Here is a 14,450-nt window from a genome sequence, read left to right as displayed (position 1 = left end):
CTATACACTCAAATCTGCAGGTTCAAACATCCATGCAGGCACATACCTAGGTTGTGGTTTTAATCCTCGGAACAGGTGCATATAGTATAGAAGGCAATGATCAATGTCTCTCTCTCTCCCTTCCTGTCTCTTGAAAGTCAATAAATCAATGAACATATCCTCAGGTGAGAATTTAAAAAAGAAGCTGGACTTCCGGCCAAGATGGAGGCCTAGAAAGACATACTGCGTCTCCCTCCACAACTAAGAAGGAATACAACTTCCTCAAAACTAGAGACAACCATAAGTTCCAGAAAATCAAGCTCCATGGAAGTCCAACAAACAAAGATATAAAGAAGAAAAACTCATCCAGACAAGTAGGAGGGGCGGAGCCGGGGTGGCAAGGACACTGTGTGGTGGTGGTGGCAGTAGCGGTGGCAGCCACAGGCCAGTGGAAAGCACAGTCATACATTTTAAAGTCAGGAGGGACACCTGGGGAGTGCTCCCAGCACCAGACCAGACCATGCAGCTCACGGTTCCAGTGCCAGGGACAATAAAGCCTCATTGCTTCTGACTGTGCAAACCAGTGGGGGTTGGGGCGTGGGTAGAAACTACTGGTCTTTCAGCAGAATCCACTATTTAAAGGGCCCCCATGGTCCTAGAATGTCCACAGACCCACCCAGTCTGGGAACGACAGCCAGGGCAGCAGCTAGAGAGGCACCAGTCCAATACAGAAGTGGGAGAAGTGCCTGGAAAAGGGGCAAGTTCCCTCTCAGACCTCTCCCCCACATACAGCACCGTTTCAACGTGGTGAAACGGGTCACCCTGTACTGACGAATACCTAAGGCTCCGCCCCTTACAACGTAACAGGTGCAACAACTCTACCTAGGACACAGACAAAAACAAACACAGGAGCCTGACAAGAGGAGGAGACAGAGAAGTATGGCCCAAAAGGCGGAACAGATCAAGGTTCCATTGGGACAACTAAGCGATGAGGAGACAGCCTACCTAACAGACGAGGAGATAACCAACCTAACAGATGCAGAGTTCATAACTAGTGATAAAGATGCTCACAAGCTTGACAGATACGCTTGAGTTTGGCAAATGCATAAGGGAAGAAGTAAAGGCTATGCTAAATGAAACGATGGAAAATCCACACAAAACCAATGGTGAAGGGAAGGAAACCAGGGTTCAAATCAATGATTTGGAACAAAAGGAAGAAAAAAAGAGCCAACCAGTGCAGAATGAGGAAGCAAGAATTGAAAAGAATGAGAAGAGGCTTAGGTACATCTGAGACAACTTTAAACGTACCAACATCCAAACCATAAGGATGCCAGTAGGAGAAGAGGAAGAGCAAGGAATTGAAAGCTTATGTGAAAAAATAATGAAGGAAAACTCACCAAATATGGCAAAGGAAATAGACATAGAAGTCCGGGAAGCACAGAGAGTCCCAAACAAGCTAGATCCAAAAAGGACCACACCAAGACACATCATAACTAAAATGCCAAAGGTTCAAGATAAAGAAAGAACCTTAAAAGCAGCAAGAGAAAAGAAAGGAGTTACCTACAAAGGAATTCCTATAAGACTATCAGCTGACTTCTCAGAAGAAATTTTGCAGGCAAGAAGGGGCTGGCAAGAAGTATTCAAGGTGATGAAAGCAAGAACTTACAACCAAGATTACTCTATCCAGCAGAGCTATCATTTAGAATGGAAGGGCAGATAAAGTGCTTCCCAGACCATGTAAAGCTAAAGGAGTTCATCATCACTAAGCCATTATTATATGAAATGTCAAAGGGACTTATTTAAGAAAAAGAAGATCAAAATTATGAACATTAAAATGACAACAAACTCACACCCATCAACAACTGGATCTAAAAAATAAAAACAAAAACTAAGCAAACCAGAATAGGAACAGAATCATAGGAATGGGGATCATTTGGAGAATTATCAGCTGGGAGAGGGAGGGAGAGAAATGGGGAAATGGTGCAGGGATTAAGAAGTATAATTAGCTAGTACTAAATAGACAGGGGGAAGTTAAGAATAATATAGGATGCTCACTTCGGCAGCACATATACTAAAATTGGATCAATATAGAGAAGATTAGCATGGCCCCTGCACAAGTATGGCATGCAAATTCGTGAAGCGTTCCATATTTTTTTATTGTTAAAATAATTATTTATTTACTTATTTATTTATTTAAAAAAGAATAATATATGAAAGGGTGAAGCGGGAGAGCTTGTATGTACGACTCATGGGCATGGACTTGGGTGGGGATTGCTGGGGGAGAAGGATGCTGGGTGGAGGGGAGCAAAGGGGAAAAAATTGGAACTATTGTAACAATATAATTAATAAAATACCTTTTAAAAAAAGAAATAAAAATAATAATATAGGAAAGGGTGAAGCCAAGGAACTTATATGCATGACCCATGGACATGAACTAAGGGTGGTGGGATTGCTAGAGGGAAAAGCGGTACTGGGCAGAGGGGAGCAAAGGGCAAAAAATTGGGACTAATGTAACAACATAACCAATAAAATATACTTTTTAAAAAAGGCTAAGGAGGGGGTAAAGGCAGGAGGCAAGTGGTTGTGGCAATCACAGGATAATATGAGGGATCCTTGATGAAAATGTTCTTTATCTTAAATATACCGAAGTCAATGTACTGATGGTGGTATGCGTCATTATAGTTTTGCAAAATGTTACCGTTGCGAGAAAATGGGTAAAGGATTCAAGGAATCTGTTATTTAATAACTGCACACGAGTCTACAATTATCTCAAAATAAAAATTAGGGGTTTTTAATGACATTATCTCAAAATAAAAAAATGTTTTTAAATGGCATTTGTCTCCATGGGATTATCAGCTAAAGGATTTGTCAACCAATTTTAATATTTCTAATTTTCTTGTTGATAGGCACTAGGAAACTCACCGCTAGAAACCGAACGAGTTCCAAAGTACTTACCAAGTGCTCGTCATGTGTAACTAGGAGCTAAAGAAACAAGCAAAGACAATGCAAATTCAGAAGAGAGTTTACACTTTCTGATGTTGATAAAGAACTGCAGTACTGAACTCAAGATAACATAAGGTGCTTCTTTATTCCTGCCCATAATCGTAAGAATTTCTAAACAGAAAACAGGCAGCACCTGACCAGTATATGACCAACTTATGTTTAAGTAATTCTAAAGTAAGTCTTCTCTTCCATACTCCCAGCCGGTATAAATCTCTTCCCCAACAGAACCCCCTGCTTCCGAGCTCTGGTGTCTAAGGCTCACCTCAGCCCAAACCACCACCCCACCACGTTGTCTAGGCAGAAACAAGTGAGAGGAATGGAGATCATACACACATGTCACACACACTCACGTGCTCACTCTTCTCTTACATCCAACTTGCTGCAATTCCTCTGAATATGAACACCTGAAGCAGAGAATGGCAAAGCAGAGGGACTAGTTAAGGCCTCCTCTCACTACAGTTATGCTATCAGAAAAGGTAAAGACAAAAGAGAAGAAATAGGAGGGATTGAGGGAGGGAGAGACAAAGAAAAGTTATGCTGTATTCTTATCCTACCCCCTCAGCTCTTAACTCCCTCAGGTTTCATAAAACCGAGACTTCCAACTCTGCCCACCTCTCCCCATTTCTTTCCCAGAAACATTTCCCAAGTGCCTCCCTTCCTTTATAACATACTAGTCCCCTCCCAGTTTTCCTGGGAGTCACATTCCAAGAAACTGGAAAATAAATACCAAATGAATGTAACTCATCATTTGTTAATATTCTAACCTGTACCTTCTAGTAAAGCTTTCCTGTAACTGTAGTCCATTTTTTAATGATAGGTTACTTCCAGAAATTAGAGATTTAGTTTATAACAAGAAACCTAATATTAAACTACTATCCACACCCAGTGGGCAAGAACTGCTTTCACCACTTTTGACTGACTGACTTTATATTGAGACCCACGAAGTGAAGCCTCTGAGTAGTCGAAACTGGTATCCCAGGAATGTGAGGGCAAGCTGTTATTATGACAACAGTCTCTCTACTAATTGGGAGAGGTTGATTAGGCCTGACTGGCTCATCAGGTTCCTTATCTTCCCTTAACATTTCAAGTGTTCTGTTTCCAAGGCTGGGAAATCTCTACAGAGAGATTACAGGAGCCTTGCACCAGAGTTCATCTATTGGGTTAGCCAAAAAGTCCATTTAGTTTTTCTCATAAAATAAATGAGACATTTTTCATTTTCACCAATAACTTTGTTGATTTGGATATTTTGAGTACGTCAGCTATCTCCAGCTCTTGGCTTCTTGTGGGTAGAGGCCAGAGGCACTGCTAAACATCTTCCAATTGATAAGACAGCCACACCGCAAAGAATTATTTGGCCGAAATGTCAAAGGTACCAACAAACTTCGCAAACCACCTTTGATACGTTCGATCAATCACAGCACCTTCTCCATATACCGTATAAATCTTTTTTTGTGTTTCAGTTGCATTTTTACCTTTCTTGAACTAATAAAGCATAATATGCTGAAAATGTTGTATATCTTCTTCCATCTTTAATATTAAAATGGCTGCACAGAAATTCACCAATTTTGATGTTTTTTTTAAATGCACAATGATATGACAGCTGTCACAATACAGTCTTAACAAAATTGTTTCAAATGAGGTTAAAGAAAACTAAGCACTACTAGAGCCATGGTAAGGGGAAAAAGTAACAAATTTTTGGCCAACTTAATACTTTAGCCCAGTTTCACACTCAGTTCTAGTCTGACTAGTTCCTTTTCAAGTTCACTGCTAATCAGAAGGAATACATTTCACAGATAGAAAAGCACTCATTCATTCAATTGCCATTAGTTGAGTGCCTAAGAAGTGCCAGGCACTTGGAGACAGGGGGCTAAGACAGAAGAATAAACTGAAATAAAAGTAACTGTAAATAAAATTACAAAGTGTGACAGTTGCTAACAAGGCTATAAACAGAGCTGAGGAACTTGCACTTTCTCCAGATATGAAGAGCAACTTCCTTTCTAAAACTGTCAAAATATAGAATTAAAAATGCATGTAATTTATTGGCCCCAAATATACTCTAAAATTTATTTTTAAAAATTAAATCCCAGCCCTGGCTGGGTGGTTCAGTTGGCTGGAGCATCATTCCATACACCAAAAGACTGCGGGTTCAATTCCCAGTCAGGGCACATACCTTGGCTGCAGGTTTGATACCCCGTCGGGGTGCATACAGGAGGCAACTGATGGATGTCTATCTGTTTCTCTCTAAAATCAATAAACATATCTTCGGGTGAGGATTAAAAAAAAAAAATTAAATCCCACATGCTGGCTTGTTACCATTTCTAGGTTAAAAGCTGAATGCCATTCCAATTCCTAGATTAGAATTGGTAAATGGAGGGCTTAAGGCAGCATTTCCATTGGTGAAAATGATCAAAACTGGGTCACTGAGAAGTGAGGGAAGGAAGCAGGAAGTAGGCCAAAGAGCATGCCTTCAGGTATTTCAAAACTTGGCCTAGGGCAGGTCCCATAAAAAGGAAAAGACACTTCTCCTCGTTGTCAAGATCACTTAGCACCTTGATTCCTGGGATCCACAATCTTATATAGTTCCAAACCTCAGTTGCTTTCAGCGACTTTTGTAGACTTACCTGGGCACAAAACCACCTTGTGGAAATTTTTTTTTTTTTTTTAGAAAGTGAGATAGATCCTAAACAGGCAACCAACAAATCAACCTCACTTAAATTGGAGACTGCCAAGATAAAATATTAATTTGCTTTCTATGATGTTTAACTCCAATCAAAGCTCAATCACACCAACCAATCTTTAAGGAACATTTTAATTTTATTTTTTAAGATTTTATTTATGTTTAGAGAGAGGGAAAGTGTGGGAAAAAGAAAGGTAGAAAAACATCAATGTTTGAGAGAAACATTAACTGGGTGCCTCTCGCATGCTCCCACTGGAGACCTGACCCACAATCCAGGCATCTGCTCTGACCAAGAACAGAACCTGTGACCTTTCCAGTTTTCGGGAAGATGCCCAACCCGCTGAGCCACACCAGTTGGGGCTTTAAGGCACTTTTTTTTAAATTTATTTGTTTATTTATGTTCAGAGAGAGGGGAAAGGAGAAAGATAGGAAGAGAAACAGCACCCTGTGGTTGCCTCTCACTCGCGCCCCCAAGTGGGGACCTGACGTGCAACCTATTTATGTGCCCTGACTGGGAATCGAACCAGCGACACTTGGTTCGAAGGCTGATGCTCAATCCATTGAGCCACACCAGCCAGGGTTAAGACACATTTTTAAAATTACATTATTGTAAGTACCTAGTTTTTAAAAAATGCCGAACACAATAATCTAATGTTAAAAGCTACTGCCTAGCAGATACAGTTAACTAAAAATCTGACCCACACAGGCAATAATCTGAATTTCCATAAAGGAAGCTCCACACACCAATGATGAAGCAAAAAATGAATCCAGGCTTTAAATTTATCTGGGCCTTGGAGAGAAAAAACAGCTCCAAAGTGTCATTTTGGAAGAAAAGTACATTTCTTAGAGTTCAAATGTAATCTCTCCAAATTAAACTCCAAGATTTTTCTTAATTGGTTTGATTTTGCATTCTCAAACAGAATTATTCAGACTGAAGACTCTATATTTGTTCCTTGTTATTGTAACTCCACTTCCTCCCATAAAGCCTGACCTACATTAAGTTACTTCTGAAAGCTTTCACTTGGCCTTTCTTTCTAAACACCTACAGTTGTAAACAGGGAAAGATTTGTAGTCCAGCCCTCTTATCATAAATTAGGAATTAGAAAGGAATGATTTCTCTTTTTAATGATCTGCAGAGAATTTTCCATCAATTCCCTCTCTTAACCCACTCCTTTGTAACCACCAGGAAATTCTCTCTTCAGTCTCTTAGCCATCACCCTCAAACTCTCCCATCCATCTGTGCTGCTCCTTTCTGTTCCCATGGAGAACATCAGCCTCTGTAACAACCTTGTGTAGACCTGCCCTGCTCAGTCTCATCATCCTCTGCTCAAAAGTCTATGACTTTCCATCTCTCTCAGAATTAAGTCTTAGTCCCTGTAAAGGTCAAGTTCTGCATCATCTGATCAGCCTGCCATCTCCCTAACTTTCCAGCCTCATCTCTTTTCACTCCTTTCCTCACTCCCTGCTCACACCTTTTACACTAATTTTCTGCCTGGAATGCTCTCCTGTCTCCTTGATGGTCTTTCTCAGATGTTGCCTTCCCTTAACCCCCCACCCGCCCCTCCCATGTAAAACTGTAAACTTCCAAGTCTCTATCCCCTAACGAACTTTCTCTATAACTTACTTAACTATTATTTCCAATATAAGTTCTAGGAATGCAAGAATTTACCTGTTTTGTTCACTGCTGAATCCCCACGGCTGAGAACAGTGCGAGTTTCCCGACAAGAGTGGAGTAAGTATTTGTGAATGAATGAAAATGTTATTCACTAAGAGATGTTTGCTGGGCACCAGGCCCGGGGCCAAGTTTGTTAAAAGTCAAGATATGTGTAGTAAGACTCTGTCCCAACCTTTAAGGCACTAGGAGAACAGGGCTGCAAACTACGGCCACATGTAAACGTGCCAAATGCTAAATGCTCAGGGGACGAGGCCTTCGCTTCGCCTTTCTGGGGACCAGTTCAGCTCCCCATCACCGCGCAATTCTCTAGGCAGCTCCTCTAGATTCCTAAGATGAGCGGGGACCCCCCAGCACTCCCCAAGCCTTAACAGTTACTCATCCAGAGATGCAACTTCCGGTCTCTTCGCGCCCGCCGGGCACGGGATTTAATGAAACAAATTTTAAAATCTTTGCTCTTCAGCCTCAACTCCCTCTCCTTGGCCCTATAGGCCACTCCCCACAACAGGCTAGGATTGAACCCCGATCGAGTCAAAGCGCTGTCTGCACTACTTGGGCCCTACTTCCGCGGCCCACCCCTGCTCCCTGTGTGCGCCTGCGCGAGCACACCCACGTGGGCGGGTTGGGGTGAGGCCGCCGCTCTGCAGAAGGTGGCTACGCCCCGCGTCGAGCTGGCTTTTGGTTGGCTGGCTGTTAGTCTCAGAGCCAAGTTGGGGAGGCCTGCGACTGCGCCTCTAAAGGCGCCGCCAGTCGAGTGTTGAGTTACTCCTTTCTGCTCATCGCCGCCTCCGCCAGCTCCCTGTAATCCTTGCGGCCAACCCTGCCGGCATGTCTCAGGTACCGCGCGTGCCCAGCCTGGCCACGCAAGTGCAGCGGGGCGGGAAGCCGCTGTCGGGACTATCCCGCAGCAGAACTCTGAAAGGTCTCTTTTTCCCCGGCCTCGCTTTTCCTCCGGGACCCATGCCCAGCTCTTTGGGCAGAGCCTGTGAGCGGCACTTTTTGGTTTGGGGCTCCCATTACCACTATCCAAACTGCAGCTGCTGGGGAATTGCCCACTGAGTAGAGTTCGCGGTAAAGCAGGCGAGGGTCCGAGGTAGAAAGGTTAAACCAGAGGGGTGCAGGGATTGAAGGAGCAAGGGGACCGAGACTCCCACCCAGGAGGACTGCACGGGATTAAGGGCGCCGTGCAGAGTGCGGAAGCCGGGAAGGAGGCAGTGGCTGAGAGCTTGGAGGTCAGGAGAAGCAGGGGCCCCGTGTCTGGCCTGCGGAAGGGGAGGGTGCGCCAGGGAGGTGACCCGGAGGCCTTTCCCTCCCTTGACTGTAGACGCTTTTCCGAGACCGAGCTGTTTGGGGCGACCTTTGGCTCCTCGGCACTGGGGCAGAGGTTGGCGCTGGAAGCCAGAGGAAGGGGCCCAACGAACTCAGGCAGCTGCCCCTGCTGTACTTATACCCTGTCCCCTTCTCAGCTGTTTCAAGCACGTGTGCCACCCGTGTCCACAGATCAGGGCTTCACTGGGGTCCCAGCCTTTCCCAGTGTGACCTGGTAGTGGCCAGGCAGTTGGCCACACTGCTTTTCCTGCCCAGTCCACTCCCATTGAAGGCAGCCTTAGCCTGTCTCCTTCACCACTGTATTTCCAGTCCCTGACACCTGTTATAGTGAGAGCCCCCCTTTACATAGCTGTTGATCAAATAAGTGAATCTATGTGCTTCCTGTCTTTGTTTTGCTGAATCTTTCCAGCTGCCCTGTTGTGGAGATAAGGGGAGACATTTGAGGGGGCGCCTCTTTTCCTCACCAGCATTACAGGAATGCTGCCTTTGCAACTCCTCCATCCCCATTATTGAACTCTATTCAGGCCTCTCTCCCTTGCATTTAGGCTGAGTTTGACAAAGCTGCTGAGGAAGTTAAGCACCTCAAGACCAAGCCAGCAGATGATGAGATGCTGTTCATCTACAGCCACTACAAACAAGCAACTGTGGGTGACGTAAATACAGGTACGCTGAGATGAGTTTGGGAGGACCCCCTGTTCATCGAAGCTGACACAGTAACCCTGATTGGTGCTGGACTCTTAATCTGTGGGAACCTCACTCGGAACCCCCAAGGTCCTACTCTTTGGATGGGGCATGGGAATTTTTCATGATGTTCCAAGGACTGAAGCTGGGAAAGTTTCCCTAGAGACATGTTCCTGGATCAGGTTTACTCACTCTGTACTCTTCTTGGTTTTTGGTAGTTCAGGTAGCAGAATTCAAATCCTAGTTTTGGAAGAACTTTACTGATTATCAAGAGCATTTCTCACCTACTTGGGAGGAAGCAAAGGCCAAACTCTCAGTTCAGTAGTAGCTTTGTTGAAACATACTGCTTCTGCCCTAGGTAGGCAAGATCAGTCTCAGAGCACTTGTCAGTGGGGCCAAGCCTAAATCAGGAGCAGAGAAGCAACTGGCTTCCTAGAGCAGGTTAGAGCATTTTGATTGAAACAGTTCTTGATGACCATTCCCTATCAAAAAATCTTGGTGCAGATTTTGAGGCCATTGTTTGAACTACCACATTCCGTGATATGGTCTTTTCTGCCTTGGCCAATTTTCACTCTGCCCCCAAAGTCTCTGAAACACGAGTGTATACTAAGGCAACAGCACAATTCGGTCCATGCAAGGACTCAGAGGTGGTGGCCATGGCCCCACAGAAGGGAGGTCACCTCTACCCATCTCTGTTCAGGAGGGTGAGCATGGCCCCTGATTCCACTGCAGTTGGGGTGGAGCATGTGGGCTGGCTGCCAGCCAGCTAGATACAGAAGGTGCCCAGAGGTATGAATCTGGGGCAAAGTGAAATCAAACTTGGGAAGGACTAAGTTGAAAAAGTTCTTATGGTGAAGGTGAGTTTCACTCTGGTTTATAAGTTTTGTATCCTCCTGGGAAGGGGAAGGATAGATGAAGTGGGGGTGGGCATGGGGGCTGAGATATTCTTCAACCAAGCAGTATTTTTCACAGAGACTGTCCCTGCCCTGTTTTCACAGGAGGATAGGTAGACTGGCTTGGGAATCTGTCGCTTCCTGATCAGGCAGGTATCAGCACACTCTAAGACTCAACAGGCCAATACAGTAGCCACTAGCCACATATGGTTATCTAAATGTAAACTAAAATAAATAATTAATTTAAATTAAATCAAAAGTTCAGTCTTCACTCGCACAAGCCACCGTTCTAGGAGCTCAGTTACACAAGTGACAAATGGCCCCTGAGTTGGACAGTGCAAGTGTACATTTCTATCATTGCAGAAGGGCTGTTGGGGTATGCTGCTTTAGGATTTGGTTGATGACTGCAGGTGCAATTTCTCACATGTATCCTGGGAATGCATCCCTGAGAGCACTTAGGAAGACATGATGTTCCTCTGACACAGCAGTACAGGCTGCAAGCAGTGTGATTGTTCCCCTTGTCTTTGTTCCCAGCATTGCCAGAAAAATAGGTCAACAGGGAAGCAGTGAGTGCCTTTCCCAATTGCAACTGATAACAAGTCTGTAAGCATAAAATCATGGTATAACTTGAAAAAAAAGAAAGAAAATGCCCCCAGGGGGAAATAAAACTCCCACAAATCAACAAGAAATAGACTGACATTTTGGTAAGAAAATGGGGCAAGGATGTGAACATACAGTTCACAGAAAAGAACACCCTGAAAACTGAAAACAACAATGCATGGGATATAGAAATGAGGTGGGAGGGAAACTATACTGTTTCCCTTTGTAGCATTTGGATTTTAAGCCATGTGCATGGATGTAGTACTTGTTTTTGTTTGTTTGTTTTGCTTGGTTTCAATTACAGTATAATACAGTTTTTTAAAGAACTTTTGGAGTTATTTAACTTAGAAGACAAGGACTCTCTTAATAGTGAAAACAGTTTTCCTCTTTCTCTAGATTTTAAGTTTGCATTTCTGTACACTGTTCTAGGCCTGTTTAACTTCATAACAGAGTGTAGAAGGGATAGGTGTAATAAAAGATGGCTTTCTTAGCAAGAAAGTTGAAAAAGTTTTCCATTAGAACTTGAAGGAGATCTAATGTTTTCCCTTTTCTTGTTGAAGAACGTCCTGGGATGTTGGACCTCAAAGGCAAGGCCAAGTGGGATGCCTGGAATGAGCTGAAAGGTAATTGTTCTAATCAGTTTCTCTCATTTGTGAAGCCCAGTAATGAAATACTCTTGGTTATGGAGTGCAAGGAGTGAGGAGAGAAAACAAAGTGGATGAGGTACATGCTAGAAACCAGCTTGACCTGTGTCAGAATGGAAAAAAACTGGGCCACCTACTTTTTCTCCTAATATCATTAATGCCTTTTCCAAAAGCACCATCTCCAAGCAGTTGTATCATCTGGAGAGGAGGGACAGGGACCAGGCCACTGTGAAACAGATTGGAAGGTGATATAGTCGGCAAGGACTTTATATATATTCAGAATAAGAAGTGGTTTTCTGCCCCCACATCCCTCTCTCCCACAAAGCCAGGCAGTGACCCCATAGCCCAAGCAGCCCTCCTCAGTCCCTTCCAGCCACAAAGGCACAAAAGAGAAAGGAATGAGCTAATGCATGGCAAGCTTCTGGCACTCATAGGATCAGTGAATGGAGCTATTATATGCTAAGCAACAGCAGCCAAGAAGTGTCTCAGCTCCGACTTAATCACGTGCCACCTGCGGCAGCAAGACCTAAAAGTTGGCACTAAAGTGCCTGCCAGCTTTTGTGTTCTTACTAGCTAGTTTCTCAATAGGCCCTCTGTCTTTCTGCAAATGAGAAACCCTTGAATTCAAAAAAGGACCAGAATACAATAAAAAACTCCTAGGATTTGCAAATAACTGGAATAGGAATGTCTGTCCATTTTCATTGGGCATTTCCATACCATCCTGAGGCCCCATGTACTCTCTAGTGCTTCAGATGCACTCTGATTCCCAGCAGATATCTCTCCTTCACTGTGAAACCCAGAGAAGTAGGTGTTACTGTCTCTGAGGGATACAGTCAGTGTCTCTTATGCAGCAGCAGGAAGGCAAAAATTTGCCTCATTCTCCTCCGAGAGGCAGCTGTTTTTGCTCAGAGTTCTCAAAACTTTTCTCATAGCTTCTTTCTGGAGAGAAGGGCACCTAGCTTTGCTGTTTCACTACCAGCTTAAGAACCCAACAGAGAAATACATTGTAGGTCAAAGCCAACCATAAGCGTTGGCAGGACCAGTAAAGCCACTGTGACTCCCCACAATAGGCTTTCTTGCCTGTCTGGAGGGCCCAACCTTTCTCCCAAGGCTTAGGCTAACCACTCCCAACAGTGCGAGACTCATGGCCAGGCCTCAGGACAGCCACACACACATTGGTTCAGTGCTTTATGGAGCATTCACTGTGGGCCAGGCTTCTTGAGTACTTCAAGTCAAATCCTAGCCAGGTCTCTGAAGTGTCGGTAGTAGGAACCCCACCCCCACCCCCCAACTCTACCAGTGAGAAACTGAGCCTTGGAGCTTTAAAGGAGGGCTGTCTAGGGGCTCCGAGGCTGCTGCGTTACTGCCATGCCACCTCTCTGACAGTCTGTTGATTTCTTACAGGGACTTCCAAGGAAGACGCCATGAAAGCTTACATCGACAAAGTAGGAGAGCTGAAGAAGAAGTATGGAATCTAGGGTCTAGGTCTGGCTGCCAGCCATGCATTTCATCTAAACTGATGATCATCCCTTCTTTTTCTAATACTGTGGATGGAGTAAGATAATAGAACCAACCCTCTTCCTGAACACTGTCCAGGATATGGCTCTAATATATTAAGGAGCTGAAATGGTTACTGACCTTGCTGAGTAGTTTTTATCACTAGGTCAATTAAAACTACATTTGTTACTTTAAGTCTTTGGTAATCTGGTTTCTTGAAATAATTTACTATGTCCCAATGTCACTTCCTCAGTCTCTTTTTCAAAAGATTTTAGAAGTGTTTGAGCTCTTGTCCTCTGCAGGGAGTGTGAGGCTGGCGATCCCACCTGTTCAGGGCCTGGAGTGCACTCACCTCCTGTGGGGAGGAAAAGGATTATAGCAGCAGCCTTTCCCACTTCCTTCTCCATTCCCGTTCTAGCCACACCCATCAGGCAGGCTGGCGGACACTTCGGTGTACAGGTACTTAAGTTCTCTGTCAGAAACATTGCTGGCGTGGTGCTCTGAGGAAGGCAGGACTGACAAGTGCCTGAGGTTTGTCTCAGGTCCAACCAGTCCACAGTCCCAGAGCAAAGGAGCAAGGAATGAAGTCTGCATCTGCCGTGGGGTATTCCTGCAGGCCCAAGGGAAGGTTGGCCACAGATAGCTGGGCAGGCAGAAATGAACAAGGGAAGGGAGATGAGGACCCAGGGAGGGAAAGAGGTTAAGCTGTAAAGAAGAAAGACTGGAGCTTAGCCCTGGAGGAGGTAGTTTGTTGAAAAGTAAAAAAGAAGAAAAATGAGATAGCTGTCAGACCCTCCTTGCCAGCTGTTCCCTGTTAGTCACTTCCACAGACCTACAAGGGAGATACTTTTCCCATTTTGCAGGTGAAGATGTTAAAGCTGAAAGGCATTAAGGAGAAGGTCTCTGAAGCCAGGCAGCTCTCAGTTCCCTCTAAATCCTGTGCTCTGTCCTAGACATAGTTCAACTCACCCCAGAAGAACAGTGAGGTCTGAGGGTTAGAATGACTTGCCCAAGATCATTCGTAAGCTAAGAACCAGCATTCATGTGCAGATCGCCCTGGTTTGGGAACCCGTTCCTTCCAAGGTGGCCTCTCACGCATGACTGGCACTGTAGTGGGGGAAAGGGACAGCAAGAAGGGCAACTGGGATGGCGGTAGTATGGCATACCTTCCATGTAAAATGGGCCTAGGTAGTGCAAAGTGTTGATAACAAAGTTGCAAAGTACAGAATTTGACCAAGGGTGATGGGTATTCACTGGGAAGTACATACATAGTCAACAGCTGTTGAGAACAGTGATTCTTCCAGTCCAGCTCAGCCTGCCCATGGAAAATCAGGCCTGGCAGCCCAGGTGTAAACAGGAAGGTTGCTCCAACGAAACACAGGGGTCAAGGTCCAAAACCCCACATGAGACCCAAGTGAGGTGACTTTCTAAGTACAGTAGTCCCTCTCTATATCGTGGTTCACTTATCGCAACCT

General features: G+C 44.6%; 2 protein-coding genes and 1 non-coding gene across 9 annotated transcripts in view; 2 read left to right on the top strand and 1 right to left on the bottom strand.

The window, feature by feature from the left end:
* CUNH2orf76 (chromosome unknown C2orf76 homolog) overlaps positions 1–7,479 on the bottom strand; it is a 106,710-nt gene extending 99,231 nt beyond the window's left edge. The window contains exons 1-4 of one of the 7 annotated variants that reach the window (XM_090279350.1): positions 7,329–7,479; positions 5,153–5,223; positions 3,333–3,386; positions 2,935–2,961 (exon numbers count right to left, since the gene is read on the bottom strand). The gene's annotated coding sequence lies outside the window, so the exon portion shown is untranslated. Of the gene's footprint in view, positions 1–2,901; positions 2,962–3,332; positions 3,387–5,152; positions 5,224–7,328 lie in introns of all 7 variants that reach the window. The other 6 variants (XM_090279343.1, XM_090279347.1, XM_090279336.1 and 3 more) reach the window with 6 other exon arrangements.
* Positions 2,027–2,133, top strand: LOC150021868 (U6 spliceosomal RNA). The gene has a single exon (XR_016513411.1). It is a non-coding gene; the product is annotated as a U6 spliceosomal RNA (small nuclear RNA).
* Positions 7,480–8,023: 544 nt separating the features above from the next.
* On the top strand, positions 8,024–13,170 carry DBI (diazepam binding inhibitor, acyl-CoA binding protein). The gene is made up of 4 exons (XM_090279366.1): positions 8,024–8,168; positions 9,206–9,323; positions 11,395–11,457; positions 12,883–13,170. Exons 1-4 carry the CDS (start codon positions 8,160–8,162, stop codon positions 12,954–12,956), a joined length of 264 nt encoding a protein of 87 aa, XP_090135492.1. The 5' UTR covers positions 8,024–8,159; the 3' UTR covers positions 12,957–13,170.
* The last annotated feature ends 1,280 nt before the right edge of the window (positions 13,171–14,450 follow it).

The sequence above is a fragment of the Furipterus horrens genome, unplaced genomic scaffold, assembly GCF_987537825.1.
Source record: "Furipterus horrens unplaced genomic scaffold, mFurHor1.1.pri manual_scaffold_1, whole genome shotgun sequence".
Lineage (NCBI taxonomy): Eukaryota > Metazoa > Chordata > Mammalia > Chiroptera > Furipteridae > Furipterus > Furipterus horrens.
Note: the sequence above shows the minus strand (reverse complement) of the source record. Positions and strands in the feature narration are given on the sequence as shown.

What these genes read in the sequence shown, in the direction of transcription:
- DBI (XM_090279366.1), top strand. An exon ending in TGTGGGTGACGTAAATACAG is followed by an intron (nt 9,324 to 11,394) that starts GTACGCTGAGAT and finishes TTCTTGTTGAAG; the next exon opens with AACGTCCTGGGATGTTGGAC. An exon ending in TGCCTGGAATGAGCTGAAAG is followed by an intron (nt 11,458 to 12,882) that starts GTAATTGTTCTA and finishes GATTTCTTACAG; the next exon opens with GGACTTCCAAGGAAGACGCC.